This window comes from Agelaius tricolor, unplaced genomic scaffold, assembly GCF_023055355.1.
Source record: "Agelaius tricolor isolate 1412-34295 unplaced genomic scaffold, bAgeTri1.0.p SCAF_36, whole genome shotgun sequence".
In the NCBI taxonomy this organism is placed as follows: Eukaryota; Metazoa; Chordata; class Aves; order Passeriformes; family Icteridae; genus Agelaius; species Agelaius tricolor.
The window spans coordinates 4,240,440-4,255,874 of NW_027269296.1; the positions used below are offsets into that span (position 1 = coordinate 4,240,440).

A 15,435-nucleotide genomic window follows, 5' to 3' on the forward strand; every position below is an offset into this window, starting at 1 on the left:
AGCTGCTATGTTTGTGTTAAAATGCCTGCTTGGATGGGATACTATCCAATGAACACTGGATGAGGACACCTGCTATAGATGTGCCACCTATCAGCACTCACCGTCTGAAGACAAAATTTAACAAAATTTACATTTAACAAAATAAATGAGGGACTTCAAGAACCAAAAATTTTAGGGTTTTTTTTTTAACAAGGAAGACTGAAAACCTCAGGAAGTTTTAACTCCAGACTGCTGATGGATGATTGAAGATGTGGCTTTATTAAGCTGTTTTTTGGCAATTATATTATCATTTACAAAAGTTTTCTTGTGCAATAAGTTAGCAGCTTTTTGATACAATGGAAAGTTTATTAGGAAATACTTTCAGTTCTCTGAAACAAGTTAGTACTTATCCACCTCCTGCCCAGAAACAGAAGATATGTCAGCTGACAGTGGTTCACAGAAGGTTTTCAAGTCACATATCATTTCTGTTCATAAACGTTAAAGTACATTGCAAATACACAAACATGTAAAAACTGAGACTAATTAGATAAACTTTCTGCCTTACAGCTCTATCAGACTGTGTAATATTCTTTCAAAGAGAACAAGACAGCCATCTAGAGGGCATGAAAGATAAACTATCTATCTTTAGATCACAGGGGAGCACTGAATAACCAATTCACTCACTGCAAGCCAAAAATAATTAAATGGATCCCCAACACTTTTATCCACCAGGCGGTTTAATATTACTTGGTATTCCAACATATTTCCTCTTTGACTTTCTCTGACAGATTTCAGATAAAGAATAATCAGTTAGGAGCCCAAAAGATGTCTGGGGGTGGGGAGATTGATGGTGTGAGAGAGGGATGGGCACAATATCAACAATGGACACTTGATTGGAAAAATCAAAGTCAAGCAAAATGTGGACAGACTGCAATAGCTTCTCATTTATTGGCCCCTAAGTGACATAAAAGCAGGGAATTAACATCATTCCCTTAATCTTTATCTCATAGAGTAAAAGGTTTTAAACACATTTTGTTAGGTAATTACAGAGTAAACCATATTTTATGAGGCAGCAGCTTTCACTTTCCATGACGCCCTTCCGCCTCTCGTTCCCCAGCCTGTCCGGAGCTCCGGGGTGCGTTCGCAGCTGCCAAATCCAACACTTTGTTGCCTTTCACACAGTCGGTGATTGCCCCACCCTCTAATTTGTCACGGTCTCGCCGCAGGGCCTCTCCCTTCGAGGGAATTGACATCTCCTCCAAATTTAGTGTCATAAGCAAACTTAATTAGTGTCCCTTCAAGTGCAGCTTCCACCTTGTTCATACAGACAGAGCAGGAGGCTTGCATTTATAACAGCATTCAGAAAAGGCACCTCTAGAACTCCTTTTTTAAAGGCTACGTTTCTCCTGCTACGGTTTCCACAACTTTTCGGGGTAAAAAACTCTGCTGGGAGGGCAGAGAATAGCAAGGAAAGGAAAGGAAGGGAGAAGATGGCCACATGCACAGCAGCAGGGGTCAGTGGAATCACATTTTTTAAAGCCTTCCTGCAGACGCGTTACCAGAGCGCCGTCTACAGCGAGCGGCTGCTCCAAGCCCAAAACTCAAACCCGCTATTCTGTACCGAAAGGGACAAAAAAAATCTTCCCTAAATGAGAAAAACCACGCACACACAGGCGTCTGTTGCGGAGTCTTACAGGCGTCCCCGCTATTCTGCACCAAAGGGAACACAAATCTTCCCTAAATGATAAAAACCACGCACACACAGGCGTCCCATTATTCGGCACCGAAGGGAACTCAAAATATTTCCTAAATGAGAAAAGACCACGCACACACAGGCGTCTGTTGTGGAGTCTTACAGGCGTCCCGCTATTTCGCACCAAAAGGAAACTCAAAATATTTTCCTAAATGAGAAAAACCACGCACACACAGGCGTCTCGCTATTCCGCCCCAAGGGGAACTCAACATACTTCCTAAATGAGAGAAGACCACGCTCACACAGGCGCCTGTTGTGGAGTCTTATAGGCACTTCCGCACCGAAGGGAACAAAAATCCTCCCTAAATGAGAAAACACCGCGCATGCACAGGCGTCCGTCCGTCTGTCTGTCTGTCCGGCAGCTCCCAGCACCGCGCACGGCCCGGGCCAGGCGGGGCGGCCCCGGTCTCGGTCTCTGCTCTCGGTCTCTGCTCTCGGTCTCTGCAGCTGCCGTGGGCGCTCCACCGCGGGCGAGGGGCGGCCGAGGGCGGCCGGGGCTGGGCCCGCCCCGAGCCCGCGCAGCAGCGGCAGAGGCCGGGCTGAGGCGCCCGGGCCGCTCCGGAGCGGAGGCGCTGCCAGGGGAGCGGGGCTGCCCCACACTCCGTGCCGGACAGTGCAGGAGCAATAGGGGTGGGATGGTCAGGATGGACGGAGAGCAGAGATCTCTGCAGCCAGGGCTGGAACTTGGGGTTTATTGCAAAGGGCCTGGGTGAAGGGCCCTGCTGGGAGCTGCCAGGCACAGCTCAGAGCAGGCCCAAAGAGGAGCCCCAAAGAGGAGCCCGAGTGAGCAAAGAAAAAAAAGCGAGAGCGAGGTTCCCGTTACAATACCATGAATCTTCTTCTGTGCTGAATATTCTAATTCTCACTAACCAATCTACTACAAGATACAAATCCTACAGCATTTACATACAGCCTATTAGAATAGGATTTACATTACCATATAATGTAAAGCCTATTCTAATAGGCTGTATGTAAATTTATGTAAATTTAGCATACCAATAACACGACCATACTGTGTTACCTTTTAAACCCTAAAAACTCCTCTTTGGGCCCCTTCTGCCAAGCTGGCAGGGTCTGCTCCGAGCCTTGGGCCTGTCTGCAAGCAGAGGGGATTGTTTGATCCAAAGGGGATCACCTTCAGCTGGCCATGCCATTGTTTTCCAGTTGTTCAGGAACTCAGGGATCTCAAAGCTTGCTTTCATTTCAATCTCACTTAGAGTTTCCATATTCTCAAAATCTTTTGCCAGGCAATCATATTTATAAGGCTTTCCTGTTTCATCTTCCCCAACAGGACGGCAGCTATCCATGAGATACAGAGCAGGAGATGCAGTGAGGAGGGGTTTTTGGGTTTTTGGGTCTGTCTAACAGCCAAAGGGTAGCAGTGTTACACCTTAGAATAGCACTGATATCACCTTTGATTGCTCTGCCCCTATTCCAGGGCCTGGCCTTTCCCTCCATCCCTCTCCTGTGCTACAGCTGCCATCACTGCCAACGGGAGATTCAGCCAGACATCAGCAATACCCCAGTGCCCAATAATGCAAAGCTTTGAAAAATACCTTGCAAGGGATTGCTTTATTCTTCAACAGAAAGAAATTTTATTCCTTCTCTCAGCCCTCTCCTGTCAGCACCATTCTTCTCCTTAAAAGCACAGCTCCCCAGTTGTTTACAAAACAAGATTGAAAAACATGCACACCACTACAGGTGCAGAGGAGGAAAAAGGGGGAAAAAAAGGCAGAAAATTGAAGCTTCAATTGATGGTTTCCTCTGCAAGTTCAGTACTTTTATTGGAGATATTGTGATACTGCCTTTCCTTTTCTCTAATAGCATCTGTCCCTGCAGCAGGCCAGCACAGGAAGGAGAGACAAGTTCCTGCACAAGGAAGAAAATAAAGCCTAATTCCTATCCTTCCTCCTCCCTTGGCTTTCAGAAGCCAAAAACTCACTAAAGCAGCAACAGGTTATTGACACTCTCCTTGTATAACAGCATCTTAGTTCAGTAAACTAAAGACATACTGTACTCCTTTTAAATTTAACTTTCAACAAATTTAACTTTCAGAGCTTAGTTCTGAGACAGTTTTTAATTAAAATGAAAGCTAAGGCTGACTAAATGGGAATGTAGTATTTATCTTTTTTTAAGTATACCATAAAGATAACATTGCTTTTAAAAGTTTGCTTAAACACATAGGCCTTTACAGACTTCTGTCCATAAAGACAAGCAGAAACAATAGTGTTGCAGTTTGACCTTTTTTTTTTTTTTTTCATTTTATTAGCACAAAATCCTGTAGTGGGTGAAAAGAAAGAGAACATATGCATGTACTTAGAACATGGAAAACCCACTGCACAAATGGGGATTCTTTCTTCCTGTTATTTTGCCAATTACTTCCCCTCTTACCTTCAGAATCTGAACTGTGATAGTGCTTGCAAACTACAAAACCCAATCTTAAGAGCCCGCTGCACTCCCTCAAAAAAGCTCTGCAGTTCCATTAGCAGAAAGGGGCTCGGCCTAGATTTAAGAGAACAGACCTAGAGCACTTGAATTCCAGTTTCCTGCTGTAAAAAAAAAAAAACAAACATTTACACAGTATGTGCATACACCCCAATGTTAATGCATGTATATTCATTTTTACATATATCAGTGGAAGTTCATCCTATAAGCACAGAAGCAGTCCCATGGTTATTTCTTCTGACCACATAAATACACCAGCTGCAGAAATCACTTCCATTAGTTCTTCTTGCAGAAACTTTTATAGTGGGACTTGTATAGTTGGTCCAATGGCTTTGCAACACCAATACACACATAGGGACATGTAAAAGGAGGCAAGGTCTTTATGGGCCAGTGGCTGAGCCTCCTGCACAGCAAGGCTGGTGCACAGAATGACATCTGCAGTACTAATACCAATAAATTAAAGAATTCACATATACTGCCCATAGTATGAAAGTCAGCAGAATTCACAAAATCAGAAAAACCACTATTTTAGTCAGATTGCACAGCGACAAACAGGAGGGTGTTTGTCATAGTACAGAATCAATGTACCTTCAAAGTCCAGTACTATTAGTAAATTATGGCACAGTGAACTTAATTGCCATGCACAGGTAACACCCTCAGACATTTTGCTAGGAATTGTCTTGATTATCAGTCAGAGAGTGGAGAAAGATCCACCATTAAAAGTCAGTAACTTTGTAATTTCTTTGCTTGGGAATAGCTGAAAGTGGCTGCTTTGTTCCAACAGATGGCAGACATTTCAGTTTAGTTAGCCATGCAGTTGTTTCATGAATGGGATTAATCACACAGATTTATGACATCCATGTTTTTGCAAAAGAGAGCAGGTAGTTTATTTCTGATTTTAATCCTTCCCTTCCATCAAAGGGGACATACCAAGAAGTGTGGTCTGAAAGCAAAGTATCACTATCTCTTAAAATGAAGCTCCAGGTCAGTTCTCTAAACAAACACATGATCACTAGAACAGAGCTCTCTATCTTGCATCCACTTAACAAGCACAGAATTCATGAGAACTATGAGCACACCAGCAAGAACAAGAACTACTTAATGGAATGATTTGAGACCAGCCTCAGCAAGCAAAAAGCTTGAGTTTCACAAGCCTTAATAACACCAATTTTGTTTTTGCATGACAGGAGGTAAACTGAAGCAAAAGAGGATATTCTACAGATTAATTTAAAAAAAATTAAAAAGTTAAGCAAGTGACTGTTCAGTGTTTCACACAAAACCCAACTCAATTGTTTGTAAGTTTTGACCAGGCAATCAGTCAGACACAGACTGTTAAAAGAAGACTCCAAACTGAAAACCTACTGCATTTGCAATACAGCTGATTTCAAACTGGCATTTCTAACTCCACTGGCCTCCAAGTGTTTTCACAGTAGTTTCAGTTGCCCAACATGAGTTACAATCTGCTGTTCCACAGTTAGGACCACTCTCCTCTGAAACATACTTCAGGCTTTCAGACTACTCTTCTCTTGTTCCACAAAACTTTGGAGTGAAGAGCTGACAAGTCTACCCAAGGTCTTTAGCTTTCCTCTAGACTGCATTCCTAGGTGTGCCATTGTGAGTCACTGCTTTCATATTTGAGGTGCTTGATTGATGGTTGCAGATCCTGTGGGAGGCAACACCTACTTCAAAAACTTCATGGATGGCTTTGCGGAAGCAATGGAAATTGTAGTCTATCAAACCTGGCAAGGAGAGGGAAAACTGGGCTCAGATTGGCAGATTTATAGAAACAGAGCTTCAAAATCAATATCAAATCTAACCAATAGGTATTTTGCTACTTATTTAGTATAAATTTGGACTTAGAAGATTTAACTAAGTTTTACTGATGGTAGTATTTATTTGGACTGTCTCAGTTTTTTGAAAAAAAGAAAAGGTACTAATTTGGAATGCAAGGTGTATATTCATTATCAAAGAGTAGGTAAGGGGCCCATTGCTCCACACCACTGATCCCACTAGAACAGATGGTAGAACAGAGCTCCTGTTAGCTACACAAATCATTTTGGCAGGAGGACAGTGATTAAAGAGATGATTCACAAATTTAAAAATACGACTTCATTATATCTATCTCCAAAAAATAAATATCCCCTCCCATAAGAAACTATGCAAATTTAGTCACACAAAAATCAAGGTGATTTGTAAAGTCATATTAGTATATTTTACAGCTGATAAAAAATATTAGATAAAGGCTGTTCAGTGGCAGGGAAGTTCTTACCTTTGCGCTCAAAACTCTCTTCTCTAAGAATGCAAACTAATGCCAAAAACTTTGTTACTTCCTTTAAGTACAGGACTGTTGTGTTATTGAGCTTGATAATTGCCATTGACTCTTTATCATAAGCACTTCCAGTGCCATCTTCTTTTAACCTAAAAAAGAACAAGTTAACCCAAGGCAGAATCTAACAGGCATGCACATGTAACCTCCAAGACAAAGAGCTGTTAAATGCAGTTAGAAGAATATTACTCATACTGAACTAAGCAAATGGAGAACCTGCAATGCAGGTCTCAATACTACCAGGGAGTAAAACCATTACCAGACCTTCAGTTTCTCAGGAAAGCCAGATCCAGACAGGGCAGAGGCCTTCATCAGATACTGATATCACAAATGAGCAGTTAAGAGCAAGCTACCAGCATGCATTCTTTTGATGCTTGGAGTGACAGCTCAGTGAAATTACTTCTGGTAAATGAATTCAAAGCTTCCTTTGTGAGGCTGGGGCACAGGATGCAACATGGAGCAGGACACTTTTGGTCCTAAGCTACACCAGCCTGCATTTCCAAGAAAAGATGAGCATGCTGTTTTCTAGCTTCAAGTCATTAGTGTTAGTTAAATTACTATAGAAGCAAATGATGTATTGCAAGTTACTTCTAAGCACTCCTGAAAAAAACCCCAAATCAAAGAGTTACACAAGCCTGGATCAACCCATCAGGAGACAGACCATGAAATGCTGTGGTATTTTCTTGGTAGCACTGCATTTTCCAGGCTACAGTTCTAAGATAAGTTATCACTTCTTCAGGACCACTTCTCAAGTCCAGTGGGAAGTATAATTCTGCTGTAAATTGGGAGATATCAGCACTGGATGCATCCCTCACAGAAAGTCAGCAGCAGATGAGTTGATCTTGCAAATGTTACTCTGTTCAGACTGCAGCAAGTCTCAAAACAATGTCACTGCAAGTTACACTCATGGCATGCTATTGACCCCAGTTATTTGCAGGTATTTATGTACCTGCTCCACCATGCCAAACCAGGCACAGCAATATTCAGATTTTATATCAAACACGATTTCCACAAATGTCAGACAGCTCTCTAGGGCCACCAATGGAGGGAAACAAACCAAGTACAAATGCTGCCAAATAATTTGGATTTATTTTAGTTAATCACAGAACCAATATGCTCTGAAGACCAGCTGACAGCATTTTGCTGCATGACAAAGCCAGCACCAATTGCACAGTTTGCAACCTATTTCTACAGGTGTTTCTACACCTTCTGAGGACTTTTTTTTTCCTAAGAGTATTCATCACTTACCCATATATACAGGAGACATCTATGACTACATCAATCATGTCACAGCACAACTCATATGACTGCATGTCCACAGGAGAACTGTCTGTTGCAATGTAGATTTTGCTGACTACATCGAAGAGAAAAGCTTTTTCAATCCCTGAATTCTTCAGAAAGAGAAAGAATTTGGATTAATTTTTAAAATAAGTACAGTTTTATAATCTCAAGTAGAATTCATACATTTTCACATTCTTAGTAGCAGAAGATGGTTTAAATATAAGCAATTTAGAGCCTTAGGACAGATCCAAGATTTAGAGTATTTACTTTACAAATTCAATACCCTTGTTGCCATAGTGCATAGCAACATACATAGCTGACAAAAATAAAACTGGGGACTCTGTTACAATTCTTTTCAGTTTATTATTTAACTAATCATTATTAAGGTTACATTTTACTCTGCTTCCAGAATCCATATTCAGCAATTTACCTTTTCTGTGTTTCTATTAACTCCAGAAGAGACAGAATTCACATCCTCCTAAGGGACTGGGCTGAGATGAGATATTTCATAGCAGTATGCTGACTCTTAAATTTTATGCTTGTAGTATCTTGAGAGTTCAGTTTCTGCATGAAGCATTTGCCATGCAGTTTAACATGCAGAGCAACTAAGTCAGCTTCTGAAGTTAAAAACCCATGAAAAGTAGCACATGATGACTATGGAAAAGCACAAGGCCATTTGTACCTGAGCACTTTGGTAAAGTGCACGTGCTCATACAAAGTTCAGAAGCCTTTTGTGGTTCAATTTATCACACACACACTACTGGCAAAGCTTCTTTTCTATTTATGCACCAGAAGCATTCCTTATCTTTTCCTAGCTAGTCTGAATAGCCAGGACAGTGTCCTGAGGATATCCAAACAATCTTTCAAACATCCTCATGGCACTGGGCAAGGCCAACATACCCTTTATCCACTGGGCCAGGTTATTACAAACAGTCCTCTACCAAACAAGCATTATTTGGTAGCATATGGGACATGTTTAAGTGTCCAGCTCCTCCTGGATAAAAATGTTTTTTTCTTTCTTGTCCAAATGCCTGCAGCAGCCTCACAGACAACTTCAATGAGCTGGTCTTGTCTCTAGGGTGATACTTTATTTGATTGAAAGTATAGAGCAGCAAATTGCTATGAGACTAATTCCATAAGAAACATAAATATTAAAGAATAAGGGCAAAAAGCCTCACAAGTCATGTAAAACAGACAGCTAAGGCTGAGGCCAAGTTCATATTATCAAAACAGTCTCTGGCCAGTACATTAAACTACTAATTGCCTTAGCAAAGAAATCAGTACACCCTACTGGCAGGAAACCTCCCTCAGCTGTTGTAACCAGGCAAAATACCCTTTGTCAATATTTAGAGAAAGCCCACAAAGCACACACCAGTACAATTCAGCTGGTAAAGAGCTTTTAATATAGAAAAGCAGGTTGCCAGAGGACACCTACATAAGTGCCACCCAAATCTCTCAAGGGCAGATGTAGCCAGCAATCCTTAGCAGAAGGACTTGCTTTGCCATTCTGGGTATTGCATTCCAAGTTCTGTTAGATGAACACTTACTGATATGAAGATATTAAGTAGATTTTCCAGGGTTGGCAGCTGTGGAATGAGCTTCTGTACCACTTTACTGAAGGCTTCAAATATTGAATGGTCATAGATACTGGTCAAATAAAAGCTGAGATGAGGAGGGAGGGCAAAGAAAGAAAAAAAGAAAAAGAAGATTCAAGAGTATTTCAGAACTGTAATAGAAATGTTAAAGTTACATTTTCTAACATTCAGGCCTGCTATTTTGCCTGGGATGCCTTTACCACAAATATGTCTGGACATTGCACAAAGAATCAAAGTTCTGAGCAGCTGCAGTACCCATGAAACAGATTTTCCCCACCCTTGAGAGATGGGAGACCAAAGATAAAAACTTGAACATTGTTAGAACACACTTTTCCCACACAATGCTTATCACAAAGGTGTAAAAATGCTTCATCAGATTTCTTCCAGTCCCAGTCCTGGCCTTCCACTTTTTTCACATTAACATTGAGAGATACTGGCTCCACAAGAATCAAAAGAACAACAAAAGCAGAGAAAAGATAGCTTGTTTTAAAGGTGTGTGTAGAAAATACCTTAAAAGTGAGCCAAATCTCAAGTAACAGACTGAACTTTCAGAACCAGCCACACTAATCACAGGGAAAAGTCAGTGCAAGCCAAGACTAGAGAGCAGAGAGGTTCCCCTCTCTTTCCCTGCCCCTCCAGCCCACATGCACAAATCTGTTACAAATCTGTTACACTGGATGAGAAACTTTCAATTATCACTGAGCAGGGATAAATCTTGATTGGAATCTGATACAGTAGCCTGCTTCTTTTCCAGTCAGCCTAACAGCTGAGGCTTGGGCATAAATTCAGTTCTGTGTCTTTTTTATACAAGTTGGCTCAGTAAGGAACTACCCAGACCTTGCTGCAGTTGTTCAATTTTACATCTAAAAGCCTTTAATCTGTATGCATATCAGCAACAGCATGAACCACATAGGCCAGAGCCTTTAACTCACCTAAGGTGAAGTTTTTCAAGGCCAGCATCTGTAAGATCATCATTAGCCCTCTGATGAATATCCCTCTGAGTTTCTATTTTATGGTCATCTGATAAACCATCAACTTTATGAATAAAAACTTCAAAGTTCATTTCTGGGTTGACCTTGTAGGCTTTTGAAACTGTAATGTGGAGTCTTGTTAAAGCTTCCATGTAGTCATCCTGTAAATCAGTTTTGGCAGGAATGAATGACAAAGTTGCCACCTGATAACTATTCCATTCTGCACAAAGACAAAATACTTCAGCACAAAGACAAAATACTTCACTTCTGTAACTAAATAGGAGTATGGGACAATAGAGTACCTTGATGTGTCATAAATCCAAGCAGATTAGATTCTTTATGCCAATTAATTTTCATTAGCTATACAAGGCTCAGCTACACAAAAGGTTGGTTACACCTCAACTCCAGCACAAGGCAGGAGATCCCCAAGATGGTCCTAATAACCAGGAAACCTCCCAGGCTGAAATTCCTCGGGTTATGAGAAGCTACCAGATACCCAGTACACCAATACTAGAAACTGAGGTCAGAAGTGAGCTGTTATTAATTGAACTGTGTGTTATTAATTGAACTCCAGAGCAGAAAAAAGGGATAATTCAGACCATCTATCCAAGCAGGTTTTCCCTATTATTGCAGAACAGGTAAGTTCAGAGTAGGAGCCCTTTTCCACTCTCTCCACCAGCAGCCTATGTCCAGTCACTTCACCAGAACAAAACCACACACCACAAGTCAGATTGCCAATGTATCTCTTCATCCACAGCAGAAGCCTTGTGAACTTATCTAAAAATATAAATTACTGGCCTCTTGATCATTCCTTTCACAGAAAAAGTAAAAATAAAACTTCCTTGTGATTTGTATTTACCTGGGCATCAATAACATATATTAGAGCACCTGTTCCTCTGAAGATCATCTCATAATCAAATGTTGGATCAAAAAAGTCCATCTGTCCAGGGAAATCCCATATTTGGAAGTTCACAAATGAACTGTTGGAAATATCATCCTTGTAGATTTTGTTGGTACTTTCCAAGAACAGAGTCTCATTGGGAGACATTTTGTGAAACACCACCTGTGAAAAGAACACAAATAATAGTCTAGATTTTACCTTATTAGTGAAAGATTTGTGATTTGAATTCTACAAATAGGTTTACCCAGTCTAAAATGTACAGCTTCTAAATCTGTAGCATTTTAAAATGTACAGGTTCAGGTAAATAGACAGCTTCCTGCATCAGCCAAGGAAATTGCCTACCCCTTACAAGAACCAAGCAACTGAAACACAGTGCAACATTTTCACAAATAACCCTACTGGCTGAAGACACATACATCCAAGTTACTCTTTCTTTTTCCTTGCAAGGCTAGCATAGTGTTTTCAAATTCTGTTCTATTCAGATCTGGCATAAAGCCAGTTAATGAAATAACTGCAAGCTTTTAATACTTTTCCTTTCAGTCTTAGAAATTCCTAAAGGAAACTCTGTTTTTTAGTCTGGTGTCAAGTGTTAAAACACAACATAATCGGATGGTTCCTAAGCTACAAGAGAAGAGTGCAAAAATAACACCTCAGTTTTAGAGATCCAAAGAGTTAGGTAGTTTGCCATCTACTAACAACTCCTTTTGAGCAGGGAATCACAGCATGGGTAAGGCTGAAGGGAGCACAGTGGGGTTATGTGATCCAAGCTCCCTGCTCAGGCAGGGTCATCCCAGAGCAGGAGACACAGGATTGCATCCACACAGCTCCTGAGTGGCTCCACACCCTCTCTGGGCAGCCTGCTCCAGGGCCCAGGCATCCACACTGTAAATAAGCAATTCCTCATATGTAGGTGGAACTTCCTGTGAAAGTTCACTGAAGAAAGGATGAAGGATTTCACACCAGTTGGCAAAAACAGTTTAGCTGCAGGATGATAAACATACTCATTGCCAGAACTCAAAAAGCCCCAGTGGGATTTTAGCCCTTGCTTGCAGAGAAGCAGCAAAAGCAGCCAGTGTCAACAGAGAACTCTGTGCTAATGCAACTCAACCAGACAACGTGAAAGTTACTCCAAACAATGCACTCATATACACTAGGACTGCAAAAATTAAAGAAGTTTCATATACAGCACTTGGTAAATCTAAAAACTTCACAATAGGGACTGCAAACTTAGTAATTTTGGTTTCTTCAAGTGTTTCTGACAGCTACAGAAGTCATCCCTTAGAAACCTGATGCAACAAACTGTCAAAAAACTGCAAGACAAACAGTTCCACACCTAGTACAGTTGAGTGAGGCTCAAAGTATTACTTCAGCCCAGATTTTTAAGGCCAAGAATTTATTTCCTTGGGACAAACATCTTAGGAGGCCAGGGTCTAAACGGGGTTTTAAACAGCAGGACATTTGTATGGAGAAGTAAGAACACTTCTAGAAAAACAGCAGCTGTACTGCATTCTTCAGGGTTTGCAGCATAGTTTTCAAGTATTCTGAAATCAACATTTCTTTTGGAAGTCAGCATCTCCCACAAGAGTAGAACAGAATTAGTAAATTCAGTTTAAAGCTGATAAGTCTCTGGGAAGCAACACTGTCACCTCCTTTTTGTCTCAAAATAGCACATTTCATCAGATTGCTGTTCTCCACCTGAACTCTTTCCAGTTTCCTATTACATCAGTACAGTAACTCCAGTTATGCAAGTCTGCACAGAAATTTGCTTATGAACTGAAACAGTCACTGCATTCCCAACATCTACCTACAATTTCCTACTGAATATTAATAGGTTACACCAGTATGGAAAAAACAATTGGCCAAAGGGGAAAAAAAGAGTCCCTCCCCAGGACTGCAGTTCTCTTTTTTGGGAGAGATCTCCTGTCAATACTGCTTCAGTAGAAGCATTAAATGATTTAATAATTCATGCTTTTCACAGAAATTTCTAGATAATCACAAAGCCAATGCTTCCCCAATACAGTGTTTATCTTGCATATATCCCTATTTTCTGGCAAGGGGATCAACAGCTGGTGCCCAGACAGAAGGGCTGGGTCTGGTTATGCCCATTTTTTAACTAGACAGATTTAAGAGTAGGGACACTGTTAATAAGAAATTTCCTGATATTAGAGTTTGAGCTCCTAGGTACCAGAATCACAGCTTCTAATTCCTAAGTAAGACTGGTAACTGGCAACAGATAAATTCTATGTCCTCTTACTGCATATTCAATATGACACTATTCCTTTCCTATACAATTACTGGAATAGGCCCTCAAAGAATTGAAGACTGCCATAAAAAAGTCCAAAAGCTACATCTATAAAGAGACTTGTAATGTCTTGAAATCTGTCTGTAATCTGGAGTTCCTGCCTTCCTCTAGCTTTTAGGGTTCAGTTTTTCCAAAAGTGGATAATACAATCAGATCTCTAATAAGAGTCTACAACGAATACCATTCACATGACTAAAAGAGTTAGAAAAAGACTTTCAGTGAAAGCAGAACATTTGCACATACAGTGGGAGCATTTGACCTAAATAATGGGGAGGAACTGATAAGGCTAAAAAGCAACAACAGCCCAGTCTGCCACTGGATTTCAGCGTAGCACAATGGAAAAGATTTCTCACTAACAGAGGGTGAAGTCAGCTTACAACTCATTGGTTTACTGCAGTCTTGGATCACCAAGCAGCCTGCAGAAGATTGCTAAAAGAAGCAGATGCATACCTTCTATACTGCAATGTCCAAAAAGGCTTCTCTGCACAAAAACTTTATAGAAATCTCTGTCGGTTTTCACACTTGCATCTGAAACAAATTTGAGGCCCTTAAGTCTAGAGCTGAGACTTATGCATTGCACCAGTAATATCTTCCCATAAAAATATCACTTATGCAAAGTTCATAGGAAGGACTGCAAACAAAATTTGCACTGAGGAACAAGGATTGTTCTGATTGCTACAATTCTAGTGAGCTACCTGGCAAATGAAAAGCCAGTTTTGTCTTATTTTTATTAAGAAACACTAGTGACTTCACAAAGCTACCAGCAAACCTAAGGCACCGGAACTGCTGTATTTCCTCCTTGCCAAGTGACTCTCGTTCAGTCGCCCTAAAGGAAACCAGAGGCTCTTTCTGCTCACACAAAAGCAGAAGTCTCTCTCAAAGCATCAAAGGGCAAAACAACGGCTCAAGTCTTCCAAATGGAAGCACTAGCTAAACGCCACACACCTAAACCACGTAAAAAAACACCTCATGATAAGTTTCACACCAGTGTCTTCACTTTTTACGCCTTAAAAGTGAAGAAATACAAAGGCTACAACCTATGCTACACAACCTTCCTCTCTAGGGCAGATGATCAGAGTCCATTCTGGAAAGCAAACGTCTGTAAGGAGGAGGCTCCCGTCGCTCCAACTTCGCCACACGGGCCCACAACAAAAAGTAGAAATTGCCCGAACAGCGGCGGGGCAGGGAGAACCAGCTCGGCGCCGGAGAGGCAGCGCGGCAGGCAGGGGCGGGGAGCCGCCGGCTGCCCCTCACCTTCTGGATGGAAGATTTCCCGCTGCGCCGCAGCCCCATGAGCAGAATCCGCGGCTTGGAGTCCGCCCCGCCCGCGCCGCCGCCAGGCCCGCCCGCGCCGCCCCCGGGCCCACCGGGCCCCGGGCCTCCCTCCAGCTCCGCCTCCTCCTCCTCCTCCCCGTAGCCGAAGTCCTTGGGGAACGAGTCCGCAGCCCCGAAGCTCCCCCCCACCAACGCCGGCTCCTCGGCTGTGCCTGGCGCGCCCGCCCCGCCGAACTGCAGCGCCATGTCCGCCCGAGCCCGCCGCCCCGCAGCCGCCAGCGCCCGTCCCGGGGCCTCCTCTGCTCGCCCGGCCCAGCCCGGCACGGCCCAGCCCGGCCCCGATTGGCCGCTGTCGGGCTGCGCGCCGCCGATTGGCTCGGCCGGGAGCGAGCTGGGAAGGCTCCGGTCAGACGACCCGAGTCACCTGACGGCGCTGCCGCACGTGAGCGGCGGGGCGGGGCGGCGGCACCGGGCGGCGGCACCGGGCGGCGGCACCGGGCGGCGGCACCGGGCGGCGGCACCGGGCGGCGGCACCGGGCGGCGGCACCGGGCGGCGCTCGGTGCGGAGCGAAGGCACCGGGCAGCGGGAGGGGCGCAGTGCTCGGTA

At 42.8% G+C, this 15,435-nt stretch overlaps 1 protein-coding gene across 1 annotated transcript; it reads right to left on the reverse strand.

The window, feature by feature from the left end:
- Positions 1-237: 237 nt before the first annotated feature.
- RRAGC (Ras related GTP binding C) lies at positions 238-15,186 on the reverse strand. The gene is made up of 7 exons (XM_071453411.1): positions 14,808-15,186; positions 11,210-11,413; positions 10,312-10,511; positions 9,332-9,446; positions 7,752-7,894; positions 6,447-6,595; positions 238-5,916 (listed from the first exon to the last, which is right to left on the reverse strand). Exons 1-7 carry the CDS (start codon positions 15,072-15,074, stop codon positions 5,765-5,767), a joined length of 1,230 nt encoding a protein of 409 aa, XP_071309512.1. The 5' UTR covers positions 15,075-15,186; the 3' UTR covers positions 238-5,764.
- Between the last annotated feature and the right edge of the window lie 249 nt (positions 15,187-15,435).

What these genes read in the sequence shown, in the direction of transcription:
- RRAGC (XM_071453411.1), bottom strand. Translation starts at nt 15,074, where the DNA reads ATGGCGCTGCAGTTCGGCGGGGCGGGCGCGCCAGGCACAGCCGAGGAG. An exon ending in GATGTCTCCTGTATATATGG is followed by an intron (nt 6,596 to 7,751) that starts GTAAGTGATGAA and finishes GTTCTTTTTTAG; the next exon opens with GTTAAAAGAAGATGGCACTG. An exon ending in AGAGAGTTTTGAGCGCAAAG is followed by an intron (nt 5,917 to 6,446) that starts GTAAGAACTTCC and finishes TCTCCTTGCCAG; the next exon opens with GTTTGATAGACTACAATTTC.